This window comes from Lissotriton vulgaris, chromosome 1_1 (genome assembly GCF_964263255.1).
Source record: "Lissotriton vulgaris chromosome 1_1, aLisVul1.2, whole genome shotgun sequence".
Lineage (NCBI taxonomy): Eukaryota > Metazoa > Chordata > Amphibia > Caudata > Salamandridae > Lissotriton > Lissotriton vulgaris.
Window position 1 is genome coordinate 1487549323 of NC_141685.1, and position 17010 is coordinate 1487566332.

Sequence of the window (17010 nt, forward strand, 5' to 3'; positions counted from 1 at the left end):
ACTCATGCCTACAAAGCTCTCCACAACGTAGGACCAGCATATCTGAGCCACCGCCTCTCATTCAGGCACCGTCACTCTCCCTAACTGTCCCTGGCCACCGATCCACAAGACCAGAGCCTAAGGAAGATCCTTCTCCCACCTCACTGCCAAGACCTGGAACACCCTATCTGCCCACCTCAGGCAATCCTCGTCGCTAACTCAATTCGACTGAATATCTGCACCCAGACGGATCAGGAAGCTCCCACCCCTCCCCCCTGCAGTGCCTTGAAACCCTATTGAGTGAATCTAATAAGAGCTAGTAAGAGTGGCCTATACGTCTATACTTCTCCGGAGACGGGTGCTAGGGACTCATAAGGGCTATCCACCTCTGACTTGATTAATTCAATAAAAGATGGCAATGCCCGGGAGACAGTTTGACGCATGCACGCTGACGTTGAGGATTCACGGCATGGTGAGGAGAGGCTGCCGGACGCTGGAGTATTGGATTACTGCTGAACATGGGCACTGGTGAAGCAGTTGCCGCAGCTCATTGCTCGCCAAGAGCTAGAGTGCCGGTGGGAGTGTCGCGTTGCCGCTCCGCTGCACCTCTATGGTTGTGGTTGCGCCCCCTCTGTGAGTTGGGGTTTGTGGAGTGTGGTTCTGGTTTTGCTCTCACTCTGCTGGCCTGCTTACTCGCTCCCTTGGCCGCCAGTTCACGGCTCTATTTCCTGCTCTGGTTGCTGGCTGTTAATCTTCTTTTTTCGGCTCTCCCGGCCTGCACGTGTGTAACCTTTTGCCCCTAGTTATTAAACCCCCCCTGCACCTCAACTATGCCCGCAGTGGAGAGGCAGTCAGGCTTGTACGTTGTGAAGGCAGGGGGAGAGGTGGAGAGGGCAGAATGCAATGGACTTTTGGAAAAGGGCTTATCACTTTGAATAATTTTGAATTCTAAAGTCTCTGGAGGCTCTGCCAATTGTTTACTCTGTAGGGCTTTTGCATGCCCTGCCAAGCCTTGTACGACAGAACTGCAGAATTGCTATCCAGTCTACAGGTCGCATGCTTCAGCTGTTCTGCAGGCAAGGTGTTGTGTCACTTGTGTTAAGAGGAGAGCTAGAGAGAGTGCCGTGGCTGTAGTCAGCCGCAGCGGAAAGAGAGCCTCATGGAAGCAGCATAGCTAGGTCTGGGTGCCTCTTCTGGGGTTGACCGGTGAGCTCCTACCCTGCCCATTTCTGCTTCTTCTTTCAGCTTTAAAGGCATTTTTTCTTTTAGACCATCGCCCAGGAGCTGGTGATCAAAGTTGAGGGTGGCCGTCTGTTGGTACCACTATAGTGGTACCTAGTGATATCATTCATTGTCTCTTGATAGTGCTGTGTGATCATCTGGTAAGCTTCATCTTCTTTGCGGCTAGTCTGGCCAAAAATAACATAAAGGAAATTACACTCTGGTTGCCTGATGGCTGCAACTAATCCGCCCAACAATCTCCTGATCTATTTTTCTGAAGAAGTCCCAGTTTTTCCATCTAAAATCTTATCCTTTCATTTCGACAAAATGGAAAAGACCACCAAGGGCAAGACTGATGCACACATGGATTTCTCATCTTCTTCCTGTGTTCCCATAGCTAGGGAGTCTAAAACTATGACTGCTCATGAATATTTTAATTTGGCCATAACCACTTTTAACGCAGAACAATTATGGGCCCTACCCCTCTCACAACTTGCATTTAACAGAGTTAATAATGGGAGTAGTAAAAAAGTGTAATCACTGTTGGACAGAGAGGTGCTAGTGAAAAGGTCCCATACGTGGATAATAATTGCAACATATGGGCAATTAAAATCCCAGAATAATCTGGGAGTTCTAAACGGACTAAATGCAAAGCTAAAGCTTTTAAGACTCTGGCTTCAATTACGTAGTGACCTCCCAGCGTGGAAAGACTTGTGTAATTCAACTTCATGTCGCCTCTGTAACTGCCACAGAGAAAACATTTGTCACATAGTTTGTAGCTGCCCAGCTTTAACATCGGAACGTAGAAGCCTGCTAAAACAGGATTTAAATCAATAGGAAAATTCAGACATGCCGTTAAGCAGTAATAGCAGGTCTGCAGGGAGAACATTTACGATTTACTGAAAGATTCTTAAAGTTTGTTAAAAGTGCACAGTAAGGGTTTTTGCTCCATATCAATTTAGCAACAAATCGCTAGGAAGGAGAGACAATCATAGCAGGAGTCATGCTGGCTCTATTATATGAGCACCTAGAACATTGTGAAAAATGAGTGTTTGGTACCCGTAAAGTTTTGAGATGATTTTACAAAAGGCACATTGCACTTTAAAATCCGTAAACGAGGTAAGCTCACTTCATCTAATGCCTGGGCCCAATAAAAATGCTGGCGAGGTTCTCGGCAGGCCATAACATAGTAATTCATTTTGTTGCTCCACTGAATGGGATACCTATAATGTGCAGCATAAATAATAACTAATAGAGGGAAAAGGGCACACTTGGTACAGCGGAAATAGTAGGTGGAGTAAATCCCTCGCAATTGCACTTTGGCAGTATGTTTTTAGGGGATTTTAAAATACGAATTCATTCTTTTAAACATGGGAATAATCTCAAAAATGTTAATACTTGCTCTTTTTCTAAAGTTCTTTTCCAATATTATGTATGGATTATGTAAAATGTGTAACAGTGTAAGTTTTTACTAACTGAACAATACATTTCCTTACCTTACCATAAGCAATGTGAGAAACAAAAACGTAATCTGTATGTAAAAACTCATACGGGGAAACCGTTGCTATGACTTGGTTTCTCAAGCTAACTAACATGTCTGTAAGGTGCGATGGGATGCTTGCAGAATATTATTAAAATCATAGGTGATGTCTACAGTGCATGTAGAAGTTGGGGGTTTAAGTTACTTAAACTATAATGTTGTTCTTAAAGTAAACCAGTAAAAAGATTTGGTTTTAGTACTATGTAATATGCACCCACAACATCTGATTTTGCAACAGGGCTAAGCACTGACCAGTGCACAATATCACTTCTGGAAGCCATTCAGGGCAACTGTTGTTCGCAAACTGGTCATACAGTTCGAATTGTGGTTCAACTGTGCAACTTGTTTGTACTTTATCTAAACCACAGTATTTACCTCTTCATTTTTCATCTCTGAAACACCCAACAATGTAAACCCTTTCTTTTATACAGTTGGAACTGAGTCTTGCAGAAAAAGAGGAGCAGTTGTTGGAGAAAGACTTCATCTATGAGCAGGTTTCCCGACTGTCAGACCGAGTGCGCTCTAAAGCAGACAGCGGAAAGCAGGACACTCTGACGCTAGCCAAGAAGGTGGGTCTGTTCAATCCCACTTCTGTGTTACAGCTCATAGGCTTTCAGTGGGCATTTCAAAGAATGGTGGCGGATACAGTGAAAAAACAAACAGTACATATTTGACAAAAGTCAGATTTATTCTGCTCCAAAGTTCTGCAATACATAAAAAAGACCGGGGAGAATGATTTACTACTCTTTCGAGATTGCTGCTCCAACCGGTGGTAAGCTTGAGCTCTGAAAGTAAACCAGGATTACTCTGACGCTTTAGTAAAAAAACAAAAAAAACATTTTCAATTAATTCAAATATAGACAGAGCTTAAATAGAACAGTTACTTTGACTTCCCTCGTTATATGATCTAATGCCATAAACTAAATTGCGAGTTAGTTTTAAGTCTAACAGTTTTTTGAATATTCATTTTTCATTTCAGGTCAATGAGCTGCAACAGAAAATTAAGGATGCCACCCGGAAGATGATGTCTCATATTGCAGAGTTGTCTATGCAGCAAGCAAATACCATGAAACTCCAACAAGAAATAAGGGACAAAGAACAATTTCTAGAGCTCTGCCATTCTCGCATCGAGCAAGGCCTGCCACCAAGCGAAGAGACTGAGAAAGAATGGCTTAGAATTCTACGTGAGGAAAAGAGACACAAAATGGAATCCGTGACAAAAACCAAAGTAAGTTCAACTTTTATTCATATCATAGTAATATCTGCTATTTTAGCTTTTTTACCTTTAGACTCCAGTATGATATTTTGTAGTTCTATTTTACATGATTTTATGTCGTATTTGCTACTGACAGAAGTTGGCAGTGCTGCAATCTGCTTCTTAAAGGTCTATAACGAGTGACTAGCAGAAGTGGATTCGTAAGTGGGCCTCCCTTCAAATGGCAGACTCCGCCTTCCTCCCACGTGTTCTCTAAGTGCAAAAGATTTCTTTTATAGTTGCAGTTTTCCTAAAGATCAAAGCCAAACAATGGTGGCCTTTGAAGAGACGCTGTGACTAGGACGTGACTGATGGCATTGAAGTCTTCTTAAGAGTAGCTACTCTGATTAGAAGAGATGTAGTAGAAAGTAATCAAGAAAAAAAACATGCTACGGAACGGAGCTCATTCCTAGGTGATTGTGGAGACCATGGAGGTCAAACTGGCAGCCCATTCTACCAGAAAGTTCATAATGAGTAGAACTTGCAGACAGTGTCTGGAGCCAGCTGTCTAGCATCTTTGGACAAGTGTAAATAAATGCAAATTATTTCAGGAGGTTATGCCTATACTCTATTAGGGTGGAGTAGAGTTAGTACTGCGGCTTCCACCAAATTGGATTATACTTTCAGTGCTGATTGTTCTGTGGCTTCTCAGGCATTACATGGAAGGGTTACACTGGCCATACACTTGGAACTTTAAGCAGCTTTCCGGTCACTCATAGATATATCATCATATAGTTTTACCATAGTTGGAGAAGAACAAGAAGCCATTCCGGATGACTTGCCTTTGAGCAAAATGTAAGAGTTAGAAAAGTTGCCTAAGACTTAACCAAAAATACCCATTCACTCTTCAAGAGACGCCTTAACGGGCTGGCTCAAAGTTTGAGGCATAAATCAGAAACATAAATTAGAAATTCTGATCCCAGACTTTAGTGTCCAGACAGTTTCACTGTGATTAGTATTTACAGGCTGGATAATCTGCCTAATAAATATTGTCTTTTGGGAGGTGGTACAGAAGTTACAGACGAACAGCACTACTGTGAAAGCTGATGAAGGTAATTTAGGGTAATGGAGGGCAGAATATATCCTCTGTTTTTTCGTCTTTCACCTGACAAATTACAAAGCATCTTTCGCCTACAGTGTTGGTCGAATCAGCCAAAATGTCTCAATGCTAATACAGTTGTTTCTGAAACGAAACGTGTACACTTCTGAGGTGGTGAAATGGTGCTGTGGATCCCTGAGTTGCTCAAAAATGTCCCTCTAGTGTCTGCCACCATGCCAGAAATACAACACATCCAAACAGAAAGGACAAAACACACGTCACCGCCCAGCTCTCTTGCCTGTGCCAGCAACCTTGTCTGAATTACACACCTTTATCCCAATATCTGCAACGACAATATAGCCGGAATCCCTTTCGGCAAGCCCTTTTTTGGAGTTCCAGTTTTTAATGTGTGGATGTGGTATCTGTTATGGATGGTGTAGAACCACCTTAATCACTTCCTTCAGTAATTATAAAATAAATAATAATTACACATTTTATTTTAAGGGACAAATCTCAAGGTTCCTTTACCATATTCCAGACGTTGGGGCTGGAAATAGTGGGAAGTTCTATGACTCAAAGTTTTACCCAAGTCATTTGTAGGCTAAATTTACACCAAAAGTTGGAGTTTATGCTGGTCTGAAGGGTAGGTTCAGTGTTTTATTCAAGACAGTAAAGGATTGTATTCCCATTTCCCAACCAGAAAGAACAAGAGTCAGAAATTCAATTAGGGCCTTCAAGAGATCAACAAACTCTTGAAGAGGAAACATTAAGGAATGTGACTTTAGCACAAATCTTTACCATACCAAGAGAAGGTGAGTTAATATATGCTTTTGAATTGCACTTCCAAATTCATAACGGAAAGACCAATACTAAGGGCCCAACGTTTGTAGTTGGAAGAAACCACTCTCATGGTACTTCTGCTTGATCTCATAAGTTTTTATCCTTTGCTAGGTGACTTAATCAAAGGCCCCCCAGAGTATCCCTTTTCTCGTGCTCTCACCAATCCAAGAGAAAACAGTGTATTCATTTTCAGATGATGATTTCAATTAGAGCGGCGCTAGACATTTCTCATTACATACTTATTTATCGAAAAGAAGCACTAACACAACATTTATGCCTCCTACATACAATTTTTACCTCATGATGAGAATCAAGTATATTAGTACCAACATTATTTTTGCTTCTGAAATCGAACGCCGTCTCCATAGCTGCCTAAATTGTTTCTTCAGTATTGCATCTTTCATAGATTCCCATGCTTGAATCATTCTTGTCAACAAAGTGGGAGTCCCACAGTACCACAGAAAGCGGTATTATAACTTATAATGTTAACAAACATTCATTTCAATAACTTATCTTCCACATTCATTAATAACCAAAATTCAGCCAATCAGGCAACAGTACCCTCTAAAACACTCTCCACAGAGGCCTCAGTCTTCCACTGCACGTTGTGTGGATGTGATTCTCCCTGATCTCTGCCCAGTTTACTACAATTTCTTCTCAATTTTGAAAAAGATTTCACTTCAGAAAAGGTTTAAGACTTACAACTAACAGATTCTGACTGACCAATGTCGGAGTCAGCAAGGAAAGGACTGTTCGGGCCATGTGGAACATGTGAAAAGAAAAGACTGCACTCAGATGATCCACACAAGGAGGGAGTCTACTGCCTACATCCAGGACATAAGGTAAAGGACTGTAAAATATGCCACACTTTTTCAGCAAAGACAATGAAAGATAGAGAGAGAAGACTAGTAATTTGACTGCAAAAATTAAAATCCAATGAAAACACTCTCTCTGAGGAGGATAGTGATGACTATTCAAAGACAGAAAAATCCTGTAAAAGTGATAGGTCTCATGAGCGAGTGCCTCCAGGGCCATCAAAAAAGGCAATGAAAAAGACCCATCAGGAGAACGCCCCCATAAATCCAAAACGGAAACTAATCTCCTCAGAAAACGTCAAGTCGGAGTCTACTACTCCTTTAAAGGAGGTGCATTTAACGAAGTCATCCTCTCTACCGTCGATGGCAAATCTCTTAAGACTGTTTCACCTTGAATTGACGATGACGCTGTTGACAACCTCCTCAAAGATGTGGGACACCTTTAGTAATCATTTTGACATCGCCAATAGCTTTGACGATGATCCTATCCACGAGAACACTTTCAACGAAAGCACCATCGCGCAAGATGTCATTGACAAAGGTATAGATGGCGAAGACACAGTCCATGATGCAAGCGTTGATGAAGACACCATCGATGAAGGCAGCTTCTACGAGGACCCTGTCGATGACAACACCACTGACTAAAGCCTGGTCGAAGACGGTACCGCCAATGACAGTGGCGTAAACGGAAAAACCATTTACAAGACTGTCCTTGGCATTAATAGTGACAATTTGGACAAAGGAAAAGGCGTCTGCAGAAACATTACAGCCTGTGCGCAAGTCTCCAAGAAAGGTTTCCCACTTTTCACTTGCATATCTCCTTGATGATGATGATTCAGAGGTATATGTCAAGCAGATGATGACCAGTGTTAAGAAGAGCAATATTATCCTTTTGGAGTATTATAGAGACCAATATTCGGGTTATGGTCGGCAGGAGCTACATTAAGAACCTGTGCAAATGCGACTGGCTCTTATGAATTATCTTCAAAGCATACTCCAAGACTACTATAGAATGTTTCCAAGGCCTCCACCGGTTGCTTCTCCAGCGCAACCCACAAGACCCATGCAATCACCGCAGGTTCAAACTGCAATACTCTAACGGCACCTACAAGTCCAATACAGACACTGACTAGGACATTAGAAGAACCACCAGCAGATTAAGCACCTTCCGCGGATGAGAATAGGGAAGAAGGGGAGATTTCAGACACTAGATGAGTCCCCAGCAAATGGGATGACTAACTAACCCCGACACCATCTGCCCCAGTGCCACCACCAGTGGATTCTCCACCGGACGACATAGTTAGTTTCCACAATCTAATGGAAAGGGCAGCTGAAAGATTCCAACTTCCATTGACGATGAAGAGCCAGTTTGCTCACTATGGCTTTAAAGAACCCATGAAGAAATCTGTTAGGGCTATTCCTATTGTTGATTTTGTTTGGGAGGAAGGCATTAAAAACCATGAAATATCCAATCACAGTTTGCGCAGTGTTGCCTAGACTGAGAAAGAAATATAGGGGGCTTGATGATTCGCCAGCATGCTAAATTTGCCTTCTGAAGCCGGATTAAGTCGTAACATAAACTGCCCAGCGCCTCTCAAGGAACCCTTCTACTCTCATTTCCACACCACTGAATAGAGATGTTCGCCGATTGGACAATATTGGGAAAGGCTTCTCCACCTTTGCATTTTCTACTGTCATAGCAGTCAATTATTTGGCTATACAAGGCTGCTCCGACAGACAAATGTAGTCAGACATCACCACACGCATTCAAATCTTGCCAGAGGATGCAAGGGGAGAAGCAAAGAAAATTTTACAAGAGGCAGAGAATATCTACGGAAATAATTGATTGTGCAATAGACGTATCGTCATCTGGTTTTAGATAACTGGCGTGTGCAGCTGTCCTTAGGAGGCAGGGATGGCTGAAGGCAACATCATTCAAGTCAGAGATACCAAGTAAGATTCTTGACATGCTGTATGACGGTGAAGCATGTGGACGATGCTCTACATGCTATCACAATTGACACGGATACTGCCAGATCTTTAGGAACATCACAAATAAGAAAGCAGCTTTTCGGGGACCTAGGGGAAGAGGGCTATACTCCTACAGAGGAGGTTATCAACCATTCAGACACCAATAGCAGCCTTTTCAAAACCAATATTTCTCGCAGTATCCCCAACAATACAGTCACCAGCATTGGCGTACACAAAACAGGAACACAGAAGGAATCAACCTTCTCAGGGAAGGAACACTGCCAGAAAGCAGTTACAACATAGTAGTGCTGGTTATCTCACGCAATTCACGGAGTCAAATTGTGATTCAAATCTCAAATTATTTACCTCAACCTAATAACAACAGACAGATGGGTGTTAGATTATGGCCACACGTTGGAATTCACCATAAACCCACCAAATAATCCCCGAAAGAGGCACCTCCTCCCCATCTACACTGCTCCTGCAAGAAATATCAACCATGCTCAACAAATGTAGAATAGACGAGGGACCAGTTACCCAGTGGGGAATTTGGTTCTATTCACATTTCTTTCTGATGAAGATAATCTCACAAGAATGCCTCCCCATCCTAGACTTTCGGAAGCTTTACAAATATTTAAGAAAGCAATCCCTTTGCATGGTTACTTTTCAAGACATCCTACATCCCCTCAGTCATGGAGATCACAGGACAGCACTAGATCTTTAGGATGCATACTTCCTTATCCCAATTCACCCAAAGCAAAATAAAGCAAATTCCTGAGATACAAGGTAGCCAGCACTCACTACTAATTCAGAGTCATCCCTTTTGGATTGAAATCAGCACCCCATATCTTTACAAAATATCTTGCTTTAGTGGTAGCTCACTTGAGACAAAAATGGGTACATGTATTCCCATATCTCTACGATTGGTTAATAATGGCAGTCACAAATCGGCAGGCAACACAGGATACAACAACCTGTCTAACACTTTTTAACAACCTGGGTCTTATGGTCAACAAGCAAAAATTCTCTCTCAAATCTTTAACAACTTTGGTTTTCTTGAGAGCGGTTCCGGACAAGACTCAATACAAGACTTCGCCTCAGAAGAAAGGCAAATACTGATCAGCGATTAGCACAAAACTCACCCAAAAGTCTGTTTCCGTTTGCCTGTACACTTCTTGGAATTATATCCTCTTGTATTTCACTATTAATCCAAATTGCCACCTTCACATGAGACCTTTGCTTGAGGAACTAGACAAACAATGGTTACAAATTCAATGATCATTTGACAACCTCGTTCAGATAACTCTAACCATGATAACGTCCTTGAAATGGTAAATGCAGAACGCAAACTTGTCCAAAGGATTAACATTACTACCTCACCTTCCCGAATTTGTAATCACCACAGACATGTCCCTGTGGGGATGGGGTATCAGCTCCAGGACTTAATCACCTGCAAAAAGTAGAATCACCTCCAGAAGAAAATGTACATTAACTTACTGAAGCTCTAAGCCATAGCATTGACCTACACTCATTTCTTCCCAGGATAGTAGGGTTCATCAATACTAATTCACATGGACAATACAACCAGCATGTATTATATAAACAAGCAGGTGGTACAAGGTCACCAGCCTTATCACAGCAAGCACAGGAAGTTTAGAAATGGGCTCTGCAACATCAAATAACACAGAAGGCGGAACATGTGCTGTGAAAAACTAGTGTTTTAGCAGATACGTTGAGCAGAAAGAACGCCAGATGAACCAACAGATTCTGGACAGTTTTAATCATTGGGTTAAACCAAACCTAGATAAGTTTGCATCAAGGTAGAATCAAAAATGCCAGTTCTACCCAAGCTGGCACCCACAGAAGGATTGGTGGCGGAATGTGTTTTCCATCCAATGGTCAGAGATCTTTGCGTACGCATTTCCACTAATCCCATTGATTCCAGAGTTCCTCAGAAAATTGAAGGGAGAACCTTGTAGTATAATCCTGATTGTGCATAGGTGGCCCAGACAATCCTGGTTCACAGAGCTTGTATAAGTCTCAGAAAAGACCCACAATCAATTGGAGCCCATACCAACATTACTGACGATGAACCAAGGCCAGGTACTTAATCCGAATCAGGCATCCTTACACTTGTTGGCCTGGCTCCCAAATTCAATGAGCTTGCAACCTTGACTATTTTTATAGGCTGCAGAGATATTATCATGAAGGCCATTCCTGATACTACCAATTAAACATACAAGCTTAAATTGTAAATTTCTGTTTGTGGTAGCAGGAGGTGAATGTTATCCTTTTTTAACCCCACCGCACAACTTCTCCCTTATCTGCCTCTGGACAGGGGAACAGGGAGCCATATATAGATATCAACCTTGTGCACGGATACCTGTTTTCAAGTGCCCCTGCCCCTGCTCTGCTTTTACAACTTTTTTTTTCTTTCTACTGAAGTATTTTCAAACTTTGAGGTGCAGGGATGTTAAATCATGCTCACCTTACATACACTTGTCACAGCCAGATATCATTCACAGTCCCATTCAAGGTCTGCCTTTGGTGCCTCGGCACAAAACAAGATTCTAAGGCCTGTGACAAATACTCCTTAATACATCCGAATGCCACCAGGGGCTGGGAAGCCAAAATATACATAGCCAAACATAAGATGCTAGGCTGGTTCTGCTTCAAGTCGCAACGTCATTCCCGTTAACCACCCTCTGGTAAGTCCCAGAAGATGTTGCAAGGCAAGTCCTTAAGAAAGCTTAAAAAGTCCAAGAAAGAATCTTCACCTCCCTAACGCTTCTGCTTCAGAGAGAGAAGCCTAATAGTACTTGCCCAAAAGGCCTGCTTCCAGCTTTACACAAAAATCAAAGGAAAATTTAATTCTGTGCATATCAATCACCACAAAAGAAATAGCTTTAGCTAAATGGATATGTACTAAAATAAATAAACCATTCACAAACTTCTCATCAATAGGAAACTATCTCCTTAAAATACAAAACAGTACCTGTTTATTAATAAACAAATAATACTATCTGAAAGAGACATGTTAGCGATAGATTACTTACCTTAGAATATCCCCAGGCGTCAGACAGGATCCGGAAAGTTTTTCGTCAGCAGTACCCCTGCGTGTCGGTATTCATCGTCATACAGCTCTGCGTACATCCTTGGTGTCGTAGTCTCCGAGATGACGTCGCTGCGGCTACTTAGACGCGTCCATGCGCGCTGACCTCAGTTCTTTCTTTTTCCGCGCCAGCAAGCGCAGATCCAGGGAGAGCGGAACCCCCAGTCACTTTTTGATTGAGTTATTTTTGGGACTTTTGTCTCTGGTTTTTTTTAGTCTTTGACTCCTGGTGTATAGGGATGCCCGGTTTTAAGTCTTGTGCGGCTTGTCCCTGCACGATGTCGTTGATGGACCCACACCGTGAGAGTGTCTACTGCCTGGGCGCGACCACGACTCCGAGTCGTGCCCCCACTTCTGGCCATGGCTCCGAAAACTTTCTGGGAGCAATTCTGGAAGTGGCTAGAGGCCCGGGAGTCAGCTCCGTGCCGTTCCAGGTCTCGTGGGAGGTCGAGGGACCGGCAGCGGAGCCATCAACACCATTCGAAATCTTCACACTCTGAGTCAGGTAAGGCGAAGCACAAGTCGAAGAAGCGGCTTTGCTCTTCGCCTCCCCCTAGCCGGTCGCGGAACGTGGCTGAGTGTGAAGGTGGTGCTTCTTCCTGTGGCTCCGGCGGAGCCTCCGCAGTTGCTGATGGCCTACCCGCCTTTTTGCGGGTTCATCTGCGACTCCAGTCCAGCTGCAGGAGTTCCTGTCAGCCATGGCACGTGTCTTCGGACCGTTTGGCTCTGCCGGTGCGCCTTCGGGCCGGCGGGCTGGTCTAGGGGTCCTCGATCTTCGACGTTGCCGGCTCCTACATCATGAACTACTCTGGTCTCGATGCCCGGGCGACCCCATTTTCCTCTCCAACACCCTACCCCTGAGAGCTTGGCCTCTGCGTTCCCAAGCGTGTTCCCTTCCGCACCTCCGGACAGGGAATCCAAGAAACTGGAGCAGTTTGGGAGAAGATATTTTCTTCCGCCAGTTCAGGACTGCGGTTTGTGAACACCCCATGTCTCTTGGGCAGATATTACCATTCTGTCTGGGATACGGTTGCGCAGGTGCTGCCTCAGTGTCTGGTTGAGGCTCAGACAGTACTCTCCCAAGCTATTGCTGAGGGGTGAGACGCAGCCAAGTTCACGATCCGTTGTGGTCTCGACACTGCTGAATCGCTGGGCAGGGCAATTTCCATGACAGTGGCTCTACGCCGCCACGCCAGGCTGAGAACGACTGGCTTTTCTGGGGATGTCCAGAACACATTGATGGACATGACCTTTGATGGCACTCGCCTGTTTGGCAATAAGGCAGATTGCGCGTTGGAACGTTTTAAGGACTCAAGGGCTATGGCCAAGTCCTTAGGCCTTTCGGCCACACGCACTCCTTTTGCTTCTGCTTTTCGCTCCTTTTGTGGTCAAGGAAGGGGTGCCCACACATGTTCGTTTCAGAGCCACAGGCCTGTGCAGCAACAGTCTCAGCGCAGCTGCGGACGTGGGACCCGCAGAGACGGATCAAGGGGCCAGCGTGCAGGTCAGTCCACCACCCTCCCTGCAGACACTGCCTCCAAACCTTCCTAGTCCAGTGTTTCAGACCCACCAGATGCCAGTAGGTAGCAGGATTCGCCATCTCCTCCACCAGTGGCGCAACATCACATTGGACAGGTGGATTCTGTAAATTGTCTGAAGGGGTTACTCCATCCCCTTCAAGACAACGCCCCAGCCACATCACCACAGTACCACCGCATGTCCGGGATCACTTGCCACTTCTCCAGAAGGAAGTTACAGCCCTCTTGGCCAAGGGGGCCATCGAGCACGTTTCGACGCCAGAAGTAGGTTGTGGTTGTTACTCCCACTACTTCTTGGTTCCAAAGAAGGACAAAGGCCTGCGCCCCATCTTAGACCTTCGGAACGTCAATCGCTTCCTCCGGAAGAAGAAGTTCAAGATGCTCACACTTGCTCAGGCCTTTTCTTCTCTCGACCCACAAGATTGGATGGTAGCGTTAGACCTGCAGGACGCGTATTTTCATGCCCCCATCCGGCCGGCCCACTGCCGTCACCTGCGGTTCACGGTAGGTCACGAGCACTTTCAGTTTACCGTGCTCCCTTTTGACCTTACCAGCGCCCAACGGGTGTTCACGAAAGTGATGGCAGTGGTCGCAGCTCACCTGGGCAGATCAGGGGTTTCAGTCTTCCTCTATCTCGAGGACTGACTGCTGAAGGCAGGCTTGCCCCAGGCAGTCGTCTCCCACCTCCAGACTACGGCCGACCTCCTGCATTTGCTGGGGTTTTCCCTCAACTTGCCGAAGTCGCACCTGATTCCCTCTCAGAAGCTCCTCTTCATGAGAGCGGTTCTGGATACGGTGCAGTTTCGGGTTCATCCTCCCAAACAGCGAGTCTGGGACATTCGGGCTATGATTCCGATATTTCAGCCCTTGTCCTGGGTTTCGGTCAAGCTGACCTTGAGGCTGCTGGGCCTCATGGCCTCCTGCATTCTGCTGACCAACCATGCCAGATGGCATATGCGGGCTCTGCAGTGGGACCTGAAGTTCCAGTGAGGGCAGCATCAGGGGAACCTGTCTGACTACGTCCAGATCTCGGAGGGCACTGCACAACAATTGCAGTTGTGGCTCACAAATCAGCATTGCGTCAGCTGCAGATCCCTCTCCCTTCCCCATCCGGAGCACACAGTGGTGACGGATGCGTCCCTCCTGGCACATGGGAGAGACGGAGATCAGAGGCCTCTGGTCTCCAGTGGAATCCCGGATCCATATCAATCTTCTGGAGCTTTGGGCAATCCTTCTTGCACTGAAGCTTTCCTTCCCTCTGTCAAGAGGAGGGTGGTGCAAGTGTTCAGGGACAACGCCACTGCCATGTGGTATTGCCACAAACAGGGCGGGGTGGGGACGTGGACCCTGTGTCAAGAGGCTCTGCGCCTCTGGACATGGCTGGAACGTCAAGGCATTTCCTTGACTGTTCAACACCTGGCAGGTTCTTTGAACGTCAGGGCGGACGAACTCAGCCGCAGGTGCATGATAGATCACGAATGGCGTCTTCACTTGGAGGTGGCGCAAGGTCTCTTTCAACAGTGGGAAGAGGCTTGGTTAGATCTATTCGCCACCGAAGAGAACACTCAATGTCATTGCTTCTGCGTGTTGGAGTTTCCAAGGCGGCACTCGCTCAGTGACGCTTTTCGTCACGAGTGGAGCTGCGGTCTATTGTACGCTTTTCCGCCTATACAACTTCTACCCAAAGTGCTGAAGAAGATCAGGCACGACCGGTCCCAAGTCATTTTTGGGGCTCTGGACTGGGCTCAAAGAGTTTGGTATCCCGAGCTACTCAGTATGAGCATGGATCCCCAGATCCAACTGCCTCTTCGGGAGCATCTTCTGTCGCAGCAACAAGGGACGGTCCTCCACCCAAACCTGTCCAGCCTCCACCTACATACGTGGCGATTGAGCTGCGACAGTTGATTCCTTTCGACTTGCCTCCTGAAGTCTGTGATATCATTTTGGCAGCCAGGCGTCCCTCCACAAAATCGGATCTCCTTTCTTCCCCTCTTTCAGAAGTCCTTTTGTTCCTTCTTTCTTTGGCCTCACATGGCTCTGCTCTGGGCACTATTAAGGGCTATCTTTCTGCAATTTCGGCCTTTCTCAGGCTCCTTGATCAGCCCTCTCTTTGCAAGTCCCCTGTTGTAAATAGATTTCTCAAGGGCATTACTCACCTTTTCCCTCCTATTCCATTTGTAATGCCACAGTGGGGCTTGAATCTGGTTCTTACCTATTTGATGTGCGCTCCCTTTGAGCCGCTTCACAACTGGTCTCTTCATTTATTAACTTTGAAAACTGCTTTCCTGATTGCCATCACCTCTGCTAGGCGCATGAGTGAGCTCCGGGCTCTTTCCTGTAAGCCTCGTTTTCTGACGGTTCCTCCAGACAAGGTTGTGCTTCGCACTCGGCCTTCCTTCTTGCCAAAGGTTGTCACTGCCTTCCACATCGGGCAGACTATCACCATGCCCACTATCTTTCCACCTCCGCACCCTTCCAGAGAGGAAGAGAGGCTCCACCGTCTGGACCCAAAACGTGCACTGAATCACACACAACAGTTCTGGGTGGATGACCAGCTCTTTGTTGCCTACGTAGGCGCCAAGAAAGGCCGGGCTGTCCACAAGAGGACTATATCCCAAGGGGTTGTCTTGCATATCAAGGCCTGTTATTCTCTGGCTAAAAAGGAACCTCCTGTGGGGTTGCACGCCAATTCCACCAGGGCGAGAGCAGCTACTACTGCATTGGGACGTGGTGTCCCCCTGCAAGACATCTGTCAGGCAGCCACGTGGGCCTTGCTGCACACTTTTACCAATTATTGCAGGGATATCTATTCTAAGGTAAGGAATCTATCACGAACGTGTCTCTTTCAGATGCACAAGTTACTTACTTGTGTAACGCCATATCTGTAAGAGACATTAGTTAGTGATAGATTCCTTACTGTCCCACCCATCCTCCCCGTACTGCGAACTGATTTCTAGGGTTAAGATCATCCTTTTAGGGCCCTAGTTTCAATGCACCAGTGGTCAGTATCTTGTATAGCTCTGTGTAGCTCTCTGTTCCTGGCGCGGAAAGTAGTGTACAGAACAGACGTCAGCGCGCGTGGACGCTTCTAAGTTGCTCCAGCGACGTCATCTCGGCGACTACGACGCCAACAACGTATGCGGAGCCGTATGACGACACCTACTGACACGCAGGGGTATTGCTGATGAAAAACTTGCCGGATCCAGTCTGACGCCTGGGGATATTCGAAGGTAAGGAATCTATCACTAACTAATGTCTCTTACAGATACATTGTTACACAAGTAAGTAACTTGTGTGTTAAAAACAGTGAAGTTATCCACCATTTGTCAAATATGCACAATTTAAAAAACATACCATAGTCATTAGAATGTAATATTTGTAAGGTTTCTAATATTTTTCTAGTTAATTTCAGATCATTAATCAACAAGAGATGTTTGCAATCTCTTGAATCACATAAAAAAGAAAAGAAAATACTAATCGCATTGTTTTACACAGACAATGTACAAATGCATTTCACATAATGTTAAAATAGATTCTGCTGACACGGTGTTTCGGTGGTACTTGGAATGGTCCACCCCACCTTCCTCTGGACAACTTAATATTAAAATTCAATGCATATATTCTCTTTTGATCCTGCTCAAAGATCCAGGATGTGTTTTTCCTATGAAGCCTCTTTAATTTCAGTTCTCTTATAGGTTGC

At 45.2% G+C, this 17010-nt stretch overlaps 1 protein-coding gene across 2 annotated transcripts in view; it reads left to right on the forward strand.

Moving 5' to 3' along the window:
- Window positions 1-17010, forward strand: part of CCDC146 (coiled-coil domain containing 146) — a 1211813-nt gene that overhangs the window by 1124972 nt on the left and 69831 nt on the right. For both annotated transcript variants that reach the window (XM_086967356.1, XM_086967357.1), the window contains 2 exons: window positions 3172-3309; window positions 3720-3968. In XM_086967356.1, coding sequence (XP_086823482.1) covers window positions 3172-3309; window positions 3720-3968 — 387 coding nt within the window. The remainder of the gene's footprint in view (window positions 1-3171; window positions 3310-3719; window positions 3969-17010) is intronic.